At 45.1% G+C, this 13,941-nt stretch overlaps 1 protein-coding gene across 14 annotated transcripts in view; it reads left to right on the top strand.

Annotated features, from left to right (window-relative positions):
• TRPM3 (transient receptor potential cation channel subfamily M member 3) overlaps positions 1 to 12,976 on the top strand; it is a 662,437-nt gene extending 649,461 nt beyond the window's left edge. For 12 of the 14 annotated variants that reach the window (XM_084899451.1, XM_084899457.1, XM_084899458.1 and 9 more), the window contains 2 exons: positions 2,801 to 2,933; positions 9,538 to 12,976. In XM_084899451.1, coding sequence (XP_084755577.1) covers positions 2,801 to 2,933; positions 9,538 to 10,999 — 1,595 coding nt within the window. In that variant the 3' untranslated portion in view covers positions 11,000 to 12,976. The remainder of the gene's footprint in view (positions 1 to 2,800; positions 2,934 to 9,537) is intronic. The other 2 variants (XM_084899455.1, XM_084899456.1) reach the window with 1 other exon arrangement.
• Positions 12,977 to 13,941: the final 965 nt, after the last annotated feature.

Consider the following 13,941-nt stretch of genomic DNA (forward strand, 5'->3'; position numbering starts at 1 on the left):
TGAAACCTAGGTATGTACCCTGACTGGGAATCGAACCCGTGACCTTTCAGTGCATGGGATGATGCTCCAACCGAGCCACACTGGCCAGGCCAGCCTCACATCTTTCTTAGTGAGATAAAACCAGCCTCCAGCAGGGCTGTTTTAGTGCCTCCCTAGGTTCTAAGTTTCTTACTTTGCAGAGGTCCCACCACAAAATCTATCAGCCATATTTATATACTCCCAAGACTGCGCTATATGTCATTTGAGCCTCTTACATGAGTTGAGTTGCAGGTGACTACGTTTGATTTCCCATTATCGTTTCTGGACCCACCGTTTTGTAGGCCTTGAACGTTTTCCAAGCCTTAGAGGTTGTGCCTATGTGGCTGTGTGCGGACAGCAGCCCTGCTTTCCAGTATTCAAAGGGCAAAACAGAAGCCCCTCCACCATCCACCTTCTAGTCCGGCGTTTCTAAAAGGAGGTTCTGTTAGCACTGAGGCAGATTATATTTCAGTGGATAGGACTGTCCCACACAGAATGGGATTTAGCACATCCCACCTCCAGTCATTGAAAAGCAATCGCTCCCGCAGAATGCTAACTGTCCCTTGGGTACCACCCACAGTGAAGAACCATTGGGCATCCAGCCCCATCCGAGCAAGCAAGCTACAATGGTTTCTCTACTGAGTGAGCCTCTAGAACGAAGGCCCAGAAATTCCCTCCAGGTGAACACTGGTGGGTCTAAAGTTTGAATCCAAAACCATTTCACCACTTGCTTCTCTAAGACTAAAGCTTTTAACAGCAATGCCAGCTTCTTTCTAGACATTAAAATTGGAGAGTTGGAAGGGACTGAGAATTCCAAAGTTCACTATTTTTCCATCTAAAATATAAATTTAAACCAACAGAAAGCTGGTGAGGAGGTGAGGGTTCAGATTCACAGTGGATCATTTTCTATGCCTGTATCAATCAGTTATAAATTATTTTACCTGTTATTAACAGAACACCAGCCTAACAATAGCACAAATAAGTAAGGTTTTTCCCTAGCTGCTTTGGCTCAGTGAATAGAGCATTGGTCTGTAGACTGAAGGGTCCCAGGTTTGATTCAGGTCATTGACCTCATTATGGGCTCCAGGGCTGTGTGTGGGAGGCAACCAATCAATGTATCTCTCTCACATAGACGTTTCTCTCCCCCCCCCTCTCCCTCCCTCCCTCCCTCCCTCCCTTTTTCCTTTCCTCTCTCCCTCCCTTCCTCCCTCTTCCTTCAACTTTCTCTAAAGTAAAAAAAAAAGAGGAAAAATATCCTTTGCTGAGAATTAGAAATCTTATTTAAAAATAATAAAATAAAGCCCTAGCCCAGTGGTAGGCAAATGTCAACAGAGCCAAATGTCAACAGTAAAATGATTGAAAAAATTTTTTGATTGAGAACCAAATTTTTTCAACTTAAACTTCTTCTAACGCCACTTCTTCAAAATAGACTCGCCCAGGCCGTGGTATTTTGTGGAAGAGCCACACTCAAGGGGCCAAAGAGCCACATATGGCTCTCGAGCCTCAGTTTGCCAACCACAGCCCTAGACTATTTGGCTCAGTGGACAGAGCGTTGGCCTGTGGACTAAAAGGTCCCGGGTTCGATTCCGGTCTAGGTCACTACCTGTGTTGCCGGCTCGATCCCCTGTGGGGGGCATGCAGGAGGCAGCTGATCAATAATTCTCTCTCATCATTGATGTTTCTATCTCTCTCCCTCTCCCTTCCTCTCTGAAATCAATAAATATATATGTGTATTAAAAAAAGGTTGAGTAAAAAATATTTTTAAAAAATAATAAAATAAACATAAATAAGGTTTTATTTTGCTCACAAAGCAACTAGGTGGATAAGACAGAGCACCACAGTGGCTCACTGAAGGCACAGACCCAGAGTCCTATTTTTAGGATCAGCTATTTGTGAATGCACTGTCTTGTCTCGCGGTAGCAAAATAGCTGCTGCACTTTCCGTCATCATTTATGTTCAGGCAAAAAGAAAAGGGGAAGGTAAAAAAAAAAAAAATGTAGAAAGACGCAGCCCCATCACTACAGTTTATCAGGAAAGAAAAATCCCTTCCCTGCCTGCAGTTTCTTGGGCTAAACTGGGTCTCACCTTCAAGAAAAGCTGGAAATGTGTGCATTTGGCTTTCCAGCCTCAGTGGTAGGAAGTGGGAAAGGGGAAATGAGGTTGCAAAGGGGCTTTTAGTAAGGCCAGTGAACAGTGTCTGTCTGTCACATTCTTCAGCCCAGAAATTGAGCTTGCTTATTTACTTATTATTTACTTATTTATTATGGATTGCAGAAAGGAATGGAGGAGAACATAGAAACATCAATGATGAGAAACATTGATCGGCAGCCTCCTGCATGCCCCTTCCTGAAGATCAAGCCCGCAACTTGGGCATGTGCCCTGACCAGGAAATTGAACTGTAATCTCCTGGTTCATAGGTCGATGCTCACCCATTGAGCCACAACAGCCAGGCTGGAAATTGAACTTTTGAGAAACCTCCATGCGTTGTGTACCTTTCCTTGATTTAGTTACTTGTTTGGCCTTACAATTTGAATGGTTGTGACCAGTCCCTGCAGTAAATCTGCTACATTCAGATGAACTTCAATGAACAATAGTGACTCTAATGCACAGGATGAGGACAGTGACACACTTTTCCTGACGGGGTTTGGGTTTAGTTTGAGATTTAGCAGCGAATCGGGGCCCATTTGCCTAATCTTGGTTCAGATTTGGAATGCCATGAGGCGCACAGATCAGGTGCCATCGCTTTAACTTCTCTGCCTCACACCTCATTTCTCTTCCACAGAACTGTTCATAACTGATGATGAGCTCAAGAAAGTGCATGATTTTGAAGAGCAGTGCATAGAGGAGTATTTCAGAGAAAAGGATGATCGCTTCAACTCGTCCAATGATGAGAGGATACGGGTGACTTCAGAAAGGTGAGTTCACTGGTCACATGTCTCCTGGGATGTTTTATGCCTTGGCATGCTTCATCTGTTGCTTTTGTTTGTTCACCCACACACACACAAATATCAGAGACCCCTTGTGTTTCTTTGTATTGTCCAAGAAATTGTGAAGAGAGCACAGAACATTGTCTGAAGGGTTCACAGATCAGTATCCCAGACATACACATCCTAGAGTCTCCAGCAGGCAGAGGCAGCCATTTTTCTGGACACTAGACATGGCTATGTTCAAACAGCACAGGAGTTCCTGGCTCAAACCCGAAACCGGAGAGTTCTGGCCCAGACGCAAACCAAGAGGAACCCAGCCCAGCCTCTCCAGCAGGTCTGTGTATGATGTCCACCCTATCTTCTCCAAAGTATAGAGAGTCCTGGCGCCTGGCCTACATGCATGCTCAGTATCTTCCAAATAAACAATAGCACGAGGCTTGTGAATTACATAGAATAATGGTTGAAGTTTTGGGGATTTTTTCAGGAATTATTATTTTTTTCTTCTTCTTATGTAACAAGACAAAAAAGCCAAGGAGTAAAAGCAGGGTTTTTATTCTACCCAGTGGTCACATATTTTTAGATCTCATTGACCAAATGGTTTTGTGGACGAGCAGGGCTCTAAGAAAAATCTCAAAATAAACAGGAAAGAATCATTTTCATTTAACAAGTCTAGCTTTATGCAAAGGAGCCCACATTTTCTTACTTTCCTCATTTTGCCGCAGACTAATAAAAACGTCATTCCGGGCTGGCACAGGCATAACCCGAAATTTGGGAACCGTTCTAAAGGACACCCAGAGTGTTACAAAGCATTTGGCATAATTTACATTTTAAACATTTGCAATATAAAGAGGTCAGAAGCAGATTATAAATAATGGGGAAAGGGATATATAATATGTTGATGATTTTAATCAATATCACTCACGCTTCCCAAGATTTGAGTCAGTAACCTCTAGTTTTCACGAAATGACATTTTGTCTGCTTACCCACTTTATACATTTTCTAGTGGTTCTGCCAAAATTACACAAATGGCATTTTTTTTTCTGTCCCTGGCCCTTTATTTCATCAAAGAATGCAGCCTACACAGTAGGTGTATAACGCATATGCCACTGAGTGATTGTATCCAGAGGTACTCAGCCAACATTAATAAAGTGTAAAGCATGAATAGATCTTATACACATCTGTCATTGCAAAATAGAACATTCCATGATTATATGATGTGAAGCAATTTTCTGGCACACTCAGAAAGGAGCTGCAAATCCAAAGATCTTCCTCATTCTGAGGCCCTGAAAAAGCTATTTATTAATGGGCACATAACCATATGGTTCTCAGAAAATTGCGCCATGTAGACACATTGCCCATTGCTCAGACTTATTTCCAAAGCCTATGTCCAGGGGCCTTTGAGATGCTGTTTGAATTCAAAAAGCCATCGGCTGGGAGGAAAGAAAGGCAGGGGAGGAAGTGTTGAGACACAAAGAAGCCTTAGCCTCTCTGGGGAACTAGCATGAGAGGTGCAGGCACCAGGGCATGTGACACATCAGGACCAAGTCACCGGTGCCTTTTGGAAAGGAACTAGCGCCTTGCCACTAGATCCTCTCCTCCCACACCTGCAAACACTTCCAGGAGACTCCTCCCCCTGACCCTGTTCCTCTCTGGGCCGGTACAGAGTCCCACCCCTAAAAGGGTGACTAGGGTGAGCAATTTCCAGAAACCCAGGGTGGGTGCAGGCTTATTAGTGTGTGTGTGTGTGTGTGTGTGTGTGTGTGTGTCCTAACATTAGCTGACCTTCTGGACAAACAGGGCCAGAAAGGCCCAGCCAACCTCACCACCAAGCCCCGGTGCCAGAGAAGTGAATCTAAGCCAAGGCCTTCTGCTCCTGGTGCCACTGTCTGTGTTTGGGGTTTCGTTTTTGCTGGTGGGGGCAGTGATACTGGTGTGTTTTGCATTTGTAAATGTTCCAAAAATAACATCTTTAAGCACTGGAATTGCACTGGACACATCAGAACTACCACGAGGAGCACAGGGGAACAGAGATCAACTAAGGGAAGAGTGGCTCCATATTACCCAGCTCAAGCATCTTCTAAGGCAGTGGTCGGCAAACTCATTAGTCAACAGAGCAGCAAACTGCAGCTCGTGAGCTGCAGTTTGCCGACCACTGCCTTAGGGAAAAACACTTAAAAAACATTTTAATAATGTACTAATGTCTTTAACCTGAAGTCAAAACTTCTGGGTAAGGGTAATGCCTTACGCAGTGGTTGGCAAACTCATTAGTCAACAGAGCGGTAAACCGCAGCTCGAGAACCACAGTTTGCCGAGCACTGTTCTAGGACATCATGACTTTTCTTCTTGGCAGCAACCATTAAAGCAAACTGGGATATACCTTACTCCCAGCGTCATCCTTTAATCTATTATAAAAGGATCTTTCCTGAGCCTATAGGCTTTGCATCCTTTTTCACTTCACATAGATCCAAAAAAGTGATAGACACATAACTATTAATAGTATAGTCAAGTTATAACTTGGCCTTCTTTGGGTCATGATTGTTAGTGATAAGGAGCTGATTCTGGTCAAACCACTGATAGGTTTAAGGCAGAAGTTGTATGTTATCCACAGTCCCTCTCATTTTGTTAGTCACTTTTACTATCTGTCCCCTGTGGCTTCCTATTGTTCCATAAATTTGTGTCATTCTTATCTCCATTTTATCTCCTGAGAGGTTTGACCTGAGTGAGCGCCTAATTACTAACAATCATGGCCCAAAACTCTTGGTTTGTTCCTCAGAGCTATTTGTATCTGCCGTGCATGCCCATTTATACTTAACGTTCCAAGAATTTATTTTTTAAATCAAGGGACACACTTGCTCTGGTCAGTGTGGCTCAGTTGGTTGGGCACCATCCTCTGCACCAGGATGTTGTCCCTTAGACTCTCTGTCATGGTACATGCTTGGGTTGGGTGCTTGATCCCTGGTATGGGGCATGCAGGAGGCAGCCAATTGATGTTTCTCTCTCAGATCAATGTCTCTTTCTCTCTCTCTTTCCCCCCCCCCCTCTCTCTCTCTCTCTCTCTCTCTCTCCCCTCCCTCCTTCCTTCCCTCCCTTCCTCCCTCTCCCTTCTCTAAAAATCAATAAATTCTTCTTTTAAAAAAAATTAAGAGCCACACTTTAGTTATGGAACAAACATAAATTTTACCCCGGGAACATTTATTCTTTTATAACTCCTACATTAAACCCCTATCAGTTGCATCATGACCTAAAATATTATACAGTTAAGTCGTTAAACACATCCAGAATTCTGGAAGAAAATAGATAAAACCGTCCTTTTTTATTTTTTTTATTTTTTTTCCTAAAGCCTCTGAGAGCCTCAGAGCCATCAGGAGAGTTTTGTGAAGAATGGTTTCTTGACCCTGTTCCCTCCCCCAATTCCTTCTATTCCCTAAAGCCACACTTTTTTCACTCTGGGGCTCCCACTGGGCACCTCCTGTTTACCCAGAAGACCCTCTTCTTCCTCGCACCTCCTATCTTCCTCCCATCTCCTTGGGCTTCTTCATCTCTGTGTTCCATTGACTGCCAGATCCCAGCTCTTCTGCTGCCTCCTGTTGGTGCCTTAGCTGTCCCTCACCTGCTAGTTTCTCTGCAGAGTAAGATCCTGGGGCTGAGGGGAGTGAGGTGTGGGGAGCAGGGTCCCCCCAGTTCAGAGAGATATTTCACAGATCTTAGACCAGTGATCACATGCAGCATTCCTAACAGAGCATCTTCATCTCTTTCAATATCAGCCCTGTACACACCGGGCTCCAAGACAGGAAAGGAGAAGGAGGAGGGAAACCATCTTGCCGTTTGTGACTCTGCCAACATTAAAAAGCTGCTAGGGGGCCGAAACCAGTTTGGCTCAGTGGATAGAGCGTTGGTCTATGGACTGAAAGGTCCCAGGTTCGATTCTGGTCAAGGGCATGTACATTGGTTGCGGGCACATCCCCGGTAGGGAGTGTGCAAGAGGCAGCTGATCGATGTTTCTCTCTCATCGACATTTCTAGCTCTCTATCTCTCTCCCTTCCTCTCTGTAAAAAATCAATAAAAAATATATATTTTAAAAAGCTGCTAGGGGGACCCAGTACCTAGAGCATTCGGAGTGAAAAGTCTCATTCCACAGAAAGGCATGCTCTGCCCTTCCCCTGACTTTAATGAAGAAGTGTTTTACCCACTTACCCAAAGCTTCTTGCATTGCAAAATACAAAATTGTAGTACCTACAGAATCACACTCCATCAGCCAGATGATAAAGAAGTAAATTATAAGTCTGTGAGACACACAAACTTATTATTTTAAGTAATTTGTTTCTCGGGTTATGTTTATACCACAAAACAAAGTTAAACAGGGAGAAGTTGTATTTTTCTTCTGAAATAGCTGCATTAGCTGGGTGACTAGCATGGGGTTTGCCAGATGCAGAAATGCTCAATGTACAAGTCTCTTGAGAATATACGTGGCTATGGTGACTCAATGTGCCTGGGCCCTGGGCTGTGCCGAGCTGGTTATGGGGCAGCAAGAAAGAGCAAGGGGGGAAAAAATGTCTCCAAAACCTTAGGCTGGGTGAAGCGAAGCTGAAGGATAAAAGAACACAGTCATTCTGCTGGCATGGCTTGGTGGTTGGGCATTGACCTATGAACCAAGAGGTCACAGTTCGATTTCCAGTCAGGGCCCAGGGCATATGCCAGGTTTTGGGGCTTGAGCCCCAGTGTGGGGCGTGGAGGGGGCAACCAATGATTCTCTCTCGTCATTGATATTTCTATCTCTCTCTCCCTCTTCCTTCCTCACTGTGAAATATCTCTCTGAATTTGAGGACCCTGCTCCCCACACCTCACTCCCTTCAGCCCCAGGGTCTTACTCTGCAGAGAAACTAGCAGGTGAGGGACAGAGCTAAGGCACCAATAGGAGGCAGCAGAAGAGTTGGGACCTGGCAGAAATCAATAAAAATCTATTTTTTTAAAAAGAACAGTCAATGGAGTGAGTTGAGTTGGGGGGTGCAGGGGGAGACGGGTGGATTCAGAAAGAGACAGAAATGTGTGCCCAAGGCAAAGAAATCGCATGTCCCCACTCCTTCCACCGTGAAGAGCAGGAGAGCAGGGTTTTGTTTTTTTGTTTTTTAAATCCACAGGTCTCTCAGAGAGGGGAACCACTGCCTCTTATACCTCCTTCTGGCATTGAAATGTAAATCCTTCCCTTAAAAAAGGTGTTATTGTTATTAACACACCACCCCCACTAGCACAACAGCTGGGGACCCAGCTCTGATTCCCATTGCTCTTTGCACAGCGTATTCTGTACATGCAGGCAATCAAGCGATTTGCTGTGCATATTGGCAGTGTGGGGAAAGTGTCTTTATCCTCTCTGGAAAAGTTGAGAATGGATCGCATTCAGAGTCTCCCAAAGATTTGCCTTTGGGCATTTAAAACATTTGAAATCAAACCATGACTTGGCTTTGATTTGTCTTTTCCAAGTTCAATTAAGCAGGTGAAAAAGATGGCAGAATTTTATGTTTCATATGTGGCTTCTCTCTTTGTAAATAAATGGCCAGGTAGTTTATTAGACAACTGAAATCAAGTTCGTAACACTGATTGACTCAGTGAACCTGTATCACCACCTGGGGGTACTGGGCTGGCCATGTGGAAATGGAAACAGGAATATGAGACAGATTGTGCCTCTACAAGTTTCCAATGGAGAGAGTCAAGACCTGGAAATAACTGTAAATAAGGCATCTGTGACCAGCTACCCGGAAAGACAGAGAGAAAGGAGCAGGCTAGCTTACTTATTGGTGGACACTCCAGGCTTTCCCACAAATCACTTTATGTAATCTTGGTTAAACTTCTTAATGTTTGTTTCTCTCTTATTGCTGACAGGATTGGATCAGATTAAATCAACTCCAGGTGCCTCAGCAACAGAACCACATTCATTCCTTTGGAGGCACTACATTCTGAAAAGGTTATTGTGAATAACAACAACAACAAAAGATCATTATATAAATGCAAAATGAAAATTAATCCCAGTCCAGAAACACTGCAATATGAATAGCTAGAGTCTAAAATTCTTTTGCCAAAAAAAATAAATAAAATAAAATTATTTTGCAAAATTCTGGGTCAAGTCATCAAAATGCAACATTCTGGTTTTGTTAGTGACTCTGATAAGCCAACACCCTAATAGTTAGTTAGGTCACTAAGCCCTGTCCCAAGCCACAGTTCAGCCATGGGAGTGGTATGAGGGTGGGCCTCCACTCCAGTAAGAACTATTCAGCTTTGGTTTGGTGTCTACTTATCAGGATTGTGCATCAAATTGTATCAAAGAGGGGAAAGGGGATTCGCCATTAGAAACCACTGGATTAAATAGTCTCTCAAGCCTCTGCCAGCTCAAAAACATTTGGATTCCATGATTCTCAGTGATAGCATCATGCATTCTCTCCTCCCTCACCCCTCCTCACCCTGTACCCGCTCCATTTCCCTCTGGTAGGACTTGGATGGCCAAGGTCCAGGCCCGGCTTTCGCTCTCTGCCCATGCCCTCTAAGCCTCCAGCAGAGGAGCCTGGCCCCTAGTGACTCTCCCTCTCTCTGCTCCCCACAGGGTGGAGAACATGTCCATGAGACTGGAGGAAGTCAACGAGAGAGAGCACTGCATGAAGGCTTCACTCCAGACCGTGGACATCCGGCTGGCGCAGCTCGAGGACCTCATCGGGCGCATGGCCACGGCCCTGGAGCGCCTCACGGGTCTGGAGCGAGCCGAGTCCAACAAAATCCGTTCCCGGACCTCCTCGGACTGCACGGACGCAGCCTACATCGTCCGCCAGAGCAGCTTCAACAGCCAGGAGGGGAACACCTTCAAGCTCCAAGAGAGTATAGACCCTGCAGGTGAGGAGACCATGTCCCCAACTTCTCCAACCCTAATGCCCCGTATGCGAAGCCATTCTTTCTATTCGGTCAATATGAAGGACAAAGGTGGGATAGAAAAGTTGGAAAGTCTTTTTAAAGAAAGGTCCCTGAGCCTGCACCGGGCTACTAGCTCCCACTCCATAGCAAAGGAATCCAAAGCTCCTGCAGCCCCTGCCAACACCTTGGCCATCGTTCCTGACTCCAGAAGGCCGTCGTCCTGTATAGACATCTATGTCTCGGCCATGGACGAGCTCCACTGTGACATCGACCCTCTGGACAACTCCATGAACATCCTTGGGCTGGGCGAGCCGAGCTTCCTGGCTCAGGTTCCTTCCACCGCTCCTTCAAGCAGTGCCTATGCAACTCTCGCACCCACAGACAGGCCTCCGAGCCGGGGCATTGATTTCGAGGACATCACCTCCGTGGACACGAGATCCTTCTCTTCAGACTACACCCACCTCCCGGAGTGCCAAAACCCCTGGGACACCGACCCTCCCACCTACCACGCCATCGAGCGGTCCAAAAGCAGCCGCTACCTGCCCAGCGCGCCCTTCCTGCTGGAGGAGGCACCCATCGTGAAGTCGCACAGCTTTATGTTTTCCCCTTCGAGGAGCTACTATGCCAACTTCGGGGTGCCCGTGAAAACAGCAGAGTACACGAGCATCACAGACTGCATCGACACGCGGTGTGTCAACGCCCCGCAAGCGATCGCCGACAGAGCCACCTTTCCCGGGGGTCTCGGGGGCAAAGCGGAGGACTCCTCCTGCTGCCACCCGGAGAGAGAGGCAGAACTGAGTCACCCCAGCTCTGACACGGAGGAGAGCGAGGCCAAAGGCCGGAGAGCCGCCCTGGCCATCCCCTCGCAGGAGGGCGACCCCGCCGCAGACAGAACCCTGTCCAACAACATCACGGTCCCCAAGATAGAGCGTGCCAACAGCTACTCCGCGGAGGAGCCCAGCGCGCCCTATGCCCACACCAGGAAGAGCTTCTCCATCAGTGACAAGCTCGACAGGCAGCGGAACACCACGGCCAGCCTGCGGAATCCCTTCCAGAGGAGCAAGTCCTCCAAGCCGGAGGGGGGCCGGGGGGACAGCCTGTCCATGAGGAGACTGTCCAGAACGTCCGCTTTCCACAGCTTTGAAAGCAAGCACAACTAGCCCTTCCCACGCAGCATTGCCAGAGGCTCAAGAAGAACACAGCCCCAGAATCCTCCCCGAACTCCACCTGCTCCCCTTCCTCGAAACGCACCTGCTTTAGTCTTAGCTGAGCAAAAACAAGCAATGCCTTAGGAGGTGTTCACTCAGAAGTGACTTCTGGGCCACAGATCGAGAAAGCATTTGATCTGGCCCAGTGCCAAACCCGGGGGCTATGTCACGTTCACCCTTGATGGGCAGGGAGGGGGGAGAGAGGGAGAAGGAAGGTTGAGATGAATGTGTATCACTAGGCACTTCAGAAAGCCTCGAGCTCTGGGAAGGAAGGGGCTTCGCGCATTCTCTGTGCCAAGGAGGCAGGCGTCTTTCCATTTCTGACCGTTATGAAGCGTTTTAGGATGCAGGGCTAAATTGCGAGATGAAATGAAATAAAGTGGCCAGCATACAAATGAGATATGCTAAACTTCAATTCTGTTTTCTTTTCACATTGGCTCCATCACTGGTGACTGATGAAGAGCATCCTTTTTATTCAGTATAAGCCGGCAGCAAGCAGTTCTACCTAACGTCCCACATCCTTCTCATGCCACCACCTCTGTAATTGATCATTGTAAAGAAAAAACAAGGTAACAGTCCTAGTTCACCTGTCTCTTATATATTCACTTCTGGTGCCACACTGTTTATCTTTTTTTTTAGAAGAAAATAAGGGAAAAGAAATGCCTTTCTGTATTGCGAGCGGAATGAACGAAGAATTGATGTTAAAAAAAAAAAAATGTCAAGTGGCCTATTATATACAGTGGGCATTCAAGGATAGTCGAGCAAGCTCAGGATGAATGTAACTAAATAATTTTATATTTTTTAATTTATTTTGTATCTCACCTGTCATCAATGAATTCACTCACTGAATATATAACAGTGAACTAACAAAAAATATAGTGGGCAGCATGCGCTAACATGGCCACGTGGAATATTGCTGTATTCTCACCATCCATGTCGTGTGTTATGCTGCTGTGTAACCTTCATCGTGTGCATGCCTCCACCATGTCTTCTGAACAGATGTAACTGCCAATTTTTCACACCACTCATCACATGACCATTTTATATATGACTACCGGGTGGATATTTTCATACCTAGAGTTTTGCCATTCACTCTGAGCTCAGCATAAATTTAATCGGAGTTTTTCAAGGGCTGGTATCTTTTTTTTTATGGAAATGTTCCAAAGTACTTTTTAAGAAAGTCTCAAAACCATAAATAACCTTAGAATTGACTGGGAGTTTGGTATCAACCCAGAGCCATCAGATGCAGATATGCCATGAATATTTTTCTTATACAGAGCTATAAAAAAGATACAGTAGACTAAAATAGAAAGCAGACAAACCATGTAAAGAGTTCTAGATAATATGCTGCTTATACACATATAAATGCATTTACACCGAGACATGTTATATATAGTATATAAACAAGCATACAGAGCTTTCTTAAGAGGCTTGGACTTTTCTATCGCCTTGAGGTATAACCAGGATTTTTAATAGCCAAGGAATTTCATTGAAAGAATTCATATTTCAACAGATGTTGATATTATACATTTTAAAATCCCTATAACCTTAACTTTTCTTGTACCCAACTAGAGTTATCAAAATGACTTGCTACCTGCCCTTTATCCACCCCCATCCCTTCCCCAACGCCCCCCCCTATTTTTTCCCCCAAAATGCAGTCACCATCATGACATCTCAATCAGTCTGGTTTCTCCTGCACAAAGAGATTCACTCAAGTATAATCTGAACAGACCTAACTCTCACCCAGATAGTATTATGGGTTCTAGGTACCGGTATTCATACTTCTAGATCAAGATCTGGATTTGAAGTGGGATAAAGAAATTTTGATCCTCAAATCTTTGGATTTCTGTTTGGATTACTGATTTTAAAAAAGAATAAGGTCTTGAAGGACAGTGACTTAATGTTCCTGGTCCCTAAACAAAATCTGACTTTTTTTTAACCTCTAAATAAACTTTTCAGGTGTAGGAATAGTGATGAGGCCACATATAAAGAATTAAGAAATTCCTTTTTCACTCCTTAGTATTTAGGTGAATCAGAAACAAGCAACCAGAGTCCTTTATATATGACTACTCTAAAATTTTGAACCCAAATTGGCTATTTCTCCCTCAGCAAACATGCATTTGATCTGACAATAAGTCACTTCCCCTAAAGCTTCCTAGAGTCACGAATCTCTGTGAGGATCTGATGAAAGCTCTGAGCCCTTTCCCCAGGAAAAAAATGTCTAGACGTGAAAGTTGCAATGTAACTTTAAAGGGTTCCTCTACCCCTGCTTCCATATTGATTGATAGTGAGGCAGAGGAACCATGTTTGTTCATAATCAATATGGTTATAATAGGCACTTTACATTTTGAGACCAATTCTCTGTGATTCTCAGGAAGGCCAAGTCTCGACACCAGAGTTAGAAGCAGGCTTTTGTTGTATTTGTTCCTTAGGTCAGATGTTGCTAGCTGGATGTGCTCACGTCCTGACGTGGGGATGATTTTAAGTGTGGAGCACACTCACTCTCTGAGAGGAAGTCTAGAGGAATCCGGGAAGGAGGTGAAGGCAGTGCTCACTGACCTCAGAGCAGGACCTCACAGCACCTCCCGGTTCTTATTCTGAACCAGATTGAAAGTGGGGGGAAGTCTAAGCCCGGTGTTTCCATCGCGCTTTCTGGAGCGAACAGAGCAGGACCTGGGAAACAAAATCCTTACCAGTTCTGACCTTTGGGCTGCCTGTTTTGTTGTTGTTGTTGTTGTTGTTGTTGTTGTTGTGCATGAAAACAAAGTTCCTTTGGGATGTGTGTGAGATATATAAGCCAAATTTCAATGATTTCAAACACATATCGTGTCACAGTCATGAGCCATTTCTTTCCCGTGCGCATATATGTGTTATGTTTTAATTCATTTCTTTCT

The sequence above is a fragment of the Pipistrellus hanaki genome, assembly GCF_964339955.1.
Source record: "Pipistrellus hanaki genome assembly, chromosome: 11".
Classification (NCBI taxonomy): domain Eukaryota; kingdom Metazoa; phylum Chordata; class Mammalia; order Chiroptera; family Vespertilionidae; genus Pipistrellus; species Pipistrellus hanaki.